The sequence below is a fragment of the Leptosomus discolor genome, chromosome 6 (genome assembly GCF_034619465.1).
Source record: "Leptosomus discolor isolate bLepDis1 chromosome 6, bLepDis1.hap2, whole genome shotgun sequence".
Lineage (NCBI taxonomy): Eukaryota > Metazoa > Chordata > Aves > Leptosomiformes > Leptosomidae > Leptosomus > Leptosomus discolor.
The window spans coordinates 48,505,172-48,511,249 of NC_141396.1; the positions used below are offsets into that span (position 1 = coordinate 48,505,172).

The following is a 6,078-nucleotide window of genomic DNA, read 5'->3' on the forward strand; positions in this document are numbered from 1 at the left end:
AAGAAACAGGTTGTGTTCAATGTTTGGAAGCTTCTGTGTACCCCTACTTTATGTGAATGCAAAACTGGATTACACTGGATTAGGTTGAACTGAGCAGCTGAACAAAGGAATTCCCTACAAACTTTTGCATCAGATTAACTAAATTGATTTCAAACAATGCCTGTAGTCTAGATTGATGAAGCAGTTAGGTGTTACATCTAGCAGCTAGATAGTGCATACCAGATGACTGCACCTCAGGGTGAATCTGGAGTGCAACTAGACATGGCAGGCAGGCCACACTGCTTGGCATGGCTTGTGCTGCCTTAGTTCACACATAATGCTTGAAGTGATTCTTAGGTCAAGAAATAAAATCACTAAAATGTTATATTCAGGATTAAAATTTGGAGACAACTTCCTTACATTTGGAAGTTCTAATACAAAGATCTTCTGGCTCTATAGTGAATGCAAACCTACAGAGCTAGAGTCCATTACTGTTGCAGTGCAGCTTTAGTAATGGTACTGAACAGTACAACTACTCCGCTGATTGTCTTGTCTTTAATAATCGTTACAAAAAAAACTTATATTGCATCTACAGAGGTTGGATGATCTTTGAGGTCCCTTCCAACCCAAACCGTTCTATGATTAAGAAAAACTGCGGTATGATATGCCTTGTAATTACAGCGTGTTTGTCATGCCACAGCACTGGGTGCAAACACTTACTGTTTGCAAGCTCATCTCTGCACAGAGATGTGAGCAAATGCAAAGATTTAAAGTATTAGAAGTGCTTTGGCTTGTTAACACATGCTAGTAGTTTGGTAAAGGAAATAGAGTGTAAAAGACAGATTGAGGAATGCAGAGCACTACTTAGAGCAAGGAGCATCTGGAAGCAAAGAGTCTTTGTTTTTGTGGTTTGTTCTTACAGAACTTAAGCTTCTGTGTCATTTTTGAAGTTTGCGATCTGTGTCTCAGGTCACTTGGTGTTATGCGCTCTGATGGGGAACAGCAGGATCATCACAGGATGGGTGTGACAAGGGTGAACCTGGGTTAATCACCAGTAGGTCTGCAGAAGATGGTGCCATTCCCATTGAGTGCTCACCTGCCTCCTACCACAATTCCAGGCCACCTTCTACTCTTCACAGTGATAAAAAGGCTGTTGAAAAGGAGTCTAGAGAAAAGGCACTGAACAATTGAAGGATTTGGAAACAGTCTATAGTGAATTCCGTTAATTGTTCTGTTTAGTCTGTCTTGATTAATGTGGGGAAACACTTTCTCATTAAAATTTTTTTCACTGGCAAAAGTAGCTGGTATATAAACTAAAATATTTTGATAAGCATTGCCAAGCAAATGCTGGGGTGCTAGCGGTTAGATTGAGTCTTTAAAATGTAGTTATTAGAAGTTGCTGATTGCCTGTTTGGTTATGTGTTATAGTGACAGGAGGAAAAAAAAAAGGTACAGCTTGCAGCTTAGTCAACCATCTCTTTGTATTGCATACTATAGCAACCAAAAGTAATTTTTAAAAATGCTGATTATAGCATAGCAAATATATATATGTAGAATTGATGAGCAAGCACCAAGTTGGATTTTTACATCTAAAACGTCATTAATTTTCTGAAAGGAAGTTCAGTGTTGCTTTTCTTTAAGCATATTTTAGTCATGAAAAATGAAAGATTAACAATATCAAAGGGACACTTGTTTGCCTACCTGAAATGAAAACATAGGGATTTTCTGTGCAAATTTATGCTAATTTCTCCCTGCCCCAACTTTATGGGGATTTTGAGAGTTTAGTGCCCTAAACATCACACACAAATCACATGCTGCAGTTCGTGTGGATACTGGTCTTGCTTTCTCTAAGCAAGCAAATTGCAACATTGAGAGCTTCTTGCTTAATCTTTGTTGCAGATCCAACTTTCCTAGTGTCTTTTTGTTTTGAGGGTAGAGCATCTTCATGACATGTCCTTTGTCAGTCTCTCTCACTTTACACTAGGTACACTCAATACAGTTCCATTATAGGAGTTCTTCACAAATCACTTGCCTGGTTTGCCATTCATTCAGAAGACAATTGGATGCAAATATTGCAGCCTTGCTGTTATACAATTCTGAGTTTTCTGTCTATGTAAGTGGGTCTTGCTTTTTTTTTTTTAAAAAAAGAAAGTTGTCTACATTTGGCCTGTACCCAGGGCTAAACTGTAACAGCTGCTCTATCACCCAACAACCCCTCATCATCCAGGGAGGAGAACTGGGAGAAAGGAGAGCAGACTCATGGGTAGAAGTGAAACAGATTTAATGAAACACCACCAATACCAACAGAGATACACAGAGTTACACTCAGCCAAATGAGACAGGAGAGCAGTCCTCAGGAGAGGTCAGGCTAGGAGCAGGAGGAACCCCCACAGGAGCCCTCCCCTTCCCCAGCCAACCTTCCCCCTTTATAATGACCATGACATGATGGGATGGGCTACCCCTGTAGCTCACTCAGGTCAGCTACCCTGGTTGAATCCAAACTGCTGACAGCCTGCCTGGGATTCTGTCCCGGCGAAACCAGGATGAAAGTATGAGAAATCAAAGGTATCCTGGGAGGTGCGACAAATGCGTGTTTTGTTAACTTTGATTACAAGAAGGTAATTTAGTTAATCTTCATTATTTGTAAATGCATACTTAAAAGTAAATCTACTAGAGGAAAAACTAATTGGTTTTGAATTCCTTTAAACAATATTATTTGCAAGTAGTATTGTAGTGTTGAGTTTGGATGTCTTTGTTTACTCTGAGGACATAGACTGTTTGAAGTTGGATTTGTCAGTGGAAGCAAGCTGGAACTGTACAGGAGAGAGAAATGAGTCTTATTCTGAAAAATTCCTTCCTGGCACTGATGAAGTCATAACTGGTTTTATGCTTGAATTCTTGTTGTTCTGAGTTTTGTATCCTTTAGGTTTCTTTCCTAGATGTTTGCTGAAGGACTAATTACTGTTTTTTTTTTTTTTGGAAGGAGTTAAGTGGATTGTCAACTTTGCTTGAAAAAAACCACAACAAAACAACCCAGCAGAAGATGATGTTTCACGTTGTTCAGTATCAGCCTTTTAGACTAATAACCCAAACCAGTCTTTCTAGCATGTGTTTAAAACTGATGCTTTCAAGACCTATTGCATTTGCACAGATATGGAAATCATGGTTCTCAAGCCATTCTCTTGTTGGAAGCAAAAATATTATACTGATGGGACCTCCGGGTGCTGGGAAAACAACGATTGGGAGAATGGTAGGTCAGAAACTAGATTGCCCTGTCATAGACATAGATGACGATGTCCTTGAAACAACCTGGAATATGAGTGTGGCGGAAAAACTGCAGGACGTTGGTAATGAGCAGTTTTTAGAGGAGGAAGGAAAAGCCCTGTTGAAGTTTTCAGCATCTGGAAGTGTCATTTCCCTTACCGGGTCCAATCCAATGCATGCTGCTGGCATGCAGCATATGAAGAAAAATGGAATAGTTGTGTATCTGGATGTACCCACAGCAGTCATTATGAGCAGGCTGAAATCAATGAAAGTGGATCGCATCGTGGGCCAGTCTCCTGGTATTTCTCTCAAGGACATACTTCAGTTTAGGAAGCAGTTCTACAAAAGGTGGTATGACATCCGTGTTCTTTGTGGAGGGGATGTTGCAGCAGAGGTTGTAGCAGAAAAGGTACTTGATGCTGTGAAGAGATATCAAAACTCAGAACTGGAAACTTTCATTTCAACTAGGTCTAGTAAGCCTGGAAGGAGTATGGAAAAAGACTCCCATAAATATTTCAGTGACGTTGTTACTGAGGGCCTAGCCCCTGATGGAGGACTCTTTGTTCCTGAGGGAGGACTTCCAAAATTCACTGCTGGAGAATGGCAAAGCCTAATAGAAGCAACTTACATTGAAAGAGCCCAGGTGATACTAGAAAAATGCATACATCCTGCTGATATTCCTGCTTCGAAGCTGGCAGAAATTATTGGAACTGCTTATGGAGAAAACTTTACTTGTTCTAAAATTGCCCCGGTTAGGCATCTGACAGGCAATCAGTTTCTCCTTGAGTTATTTCATGGACCAACAGCATCATTTAAAGATTTTGCATTACAGATGGTGCCACATATATTTGCATACTGCATTCCCAGAAGCTGCAATTACTTGGTTCTGGTAGCTACTTCTGGTGACACAGGGAGTGCTGTCCTAGATGGCTTTAGTCGTCTTCATGACACTGACAAACAGAGAATTGCTGTGATGAATTTTTTTCCTGAGGATGGAGTAAGCCCAATTCAAAAATCACAGATGATTTGCTGTCAGAAAGAAAATGCCTGGTCAGTAGGTGTCAAATCTGATTTTGATTTTTGCCAGACAGCTATAAAGCAAATCTTTACTAATTCTGATTATACTGGCTTTCTTACAATAGAATATGGCACAGCTTTAGCTGCAGCAAACTCCATAAACTGGGCACGACTGCTTCCTCAGATAGTTTATCATGCCTCTGCATACCTTGATCTTGTTCATCAAGATATTATTCATTTTGGAAGCCCTGTAGATGTTTGCATTCCTACAGGAAACTTTGGCAACATATTAGCTGCTTTGTATGCTAAAATTATGGGAATTCCTATTAGAAAATGTATTTGTGCTTCCAATGAAAACAATGTTCTGACTGACTTCATAAAAACAGGTGTTTATGATTTGAGGGGAAGAAAATTAATTCCCACTTTTTCACCAGCAGTAGATATTTTGAAGTCCTCCAATCTCGAGCGATACTTGCACCTGCTTGCTAATGAGGATGGACAACTGGTGACACAATTGTATAACCAGCTGGAAAATCAGGGCCACTTCCAGCTACGGAAAGATCTACTTGAAAAGCTTCAGCAGGACTTGGTGGCTGGATGGTGCTCTGAGGAGGACTGTCTGGCTGCCATTCACTCTGTGTACAGTACTACAGGATATATTTTGGATACACACACAGCTGTTGCTAAAGTAGTTGCAGATCGGTTACAAGATAGAACTTGCCCAATTATTATTTCATCTACGGCTCATTATTCTAAGTTTGCACCTGCTATCTTGAGGGCCTTGAAGATTGCAGAAATAAACCAGAATCCATTAAGTCAGCTTCACTTGCTGAGTTCTTACAGCCCTCTGCCTCCAGTCCACTGGGGCCTATTAGAGACCCTGAAAAGGAGGGGGAATGAGGACTACCAGGTCTGTGCTGCTGATATGAGTATGCTCATGTCCCATATAGAAACCTTAATTCAAAATCATTTTATGAAAGTTTTCTGAGCAACTGATCAGATGTCCAGTGTCAATTGTGATACCTTCTTAACAAGCTGCATGTTTTAATAAAGTTGTGATTTGTCTGGCCTGTGTGCAGTGCACAGCGTAACACCTGTGGTTTTATACTCTATTGTCAAGTCTTCAGCAGTATTTGTAAGTAACACGGGTGAGATTTCTCATATTGGTGAAAGGTTGTGAATTGAGAGTATAACAGACTAGAATACTTTTTTGCAGGTCACATGTAGTAGAGATGCGAGTGCTGCTGGCTTTCCTTGGCAGTGCTGTCTCCTTCACAAGCCTGGAGTGTCCTCCATGTAAGGAGGAAGATAATGAAGTCTGACCTTTCTGAAACTGACAGCTCTTGTTTTGTTGCAAGAATGACGTGATCGTTTGGTCAGTGGGTGATTAGTTAAACTTTAACTCGCTTCACTTAGATCACTGAAACATAATCCAATATTGTAATGATGTTCGTATGTTACTAATGAGGGTTGATGTCACTACAAAGACTGAAGTACACTTGTATTTTTATGTATTGAGGCCAGTGTTTATGTAAAAAAAAAAATTGGTCATTATGGTTTTCACACTTTTTTCCTCCCTGATATTTTCCTGTGTAAAATAGAATCCTTCATTCAATATTTTTAATATTTTTTGAGACCTGACTCTTCCTTCAACATGTTGTAGTCTCTTTCCTAGATCTTTTCTATTTGAACTTTCAACCTTAGAATCCTTTTTTACTGCTGTAGGGGGATTTGCTAATAGTAGCAGCAGTGTCCTTAAATAAGAACCAGATTTCACCATTTTTTTGTATTTATTTCTTGTATTCTAAGTTCTTAGAA

At 39.8% G+C, this 6,078-nt stretch overlaps 1 protein-coding gene across 1 annotated transcript; it reads left to right on the forward strand.

The window, feature by feature from the left end:
* Nucleotides 1–3,025: 3,025 nt before the first annotated feature.
* THNSL1 (threonine synthase like 1) lies at nt 3,026–5,289 on the forward strand. The gene has a single exon (XM_009953740.2). The coding sequence runs from the start codon at nt 3,026–3,028 to the stop codon at nt 5,246–5,248; it is 2,223 nt and encodes a 740-aa protein (XP_009952042.2). The 3' UTR covers nt 5,249–5,289.
* The last annotated feature ends 789 nt before the right edge of the window (nt 5,290–6,078 follow it).

Excerpts from the sequence above, each read along its gene's own strand:
- THNSL1 (XM_009953740.2), top strand. The coding sequence starts at position 3,026 with ATGTTTCACGTTGTTCAGTATCAGCCTTTTAGACTAATAACCCAAACC.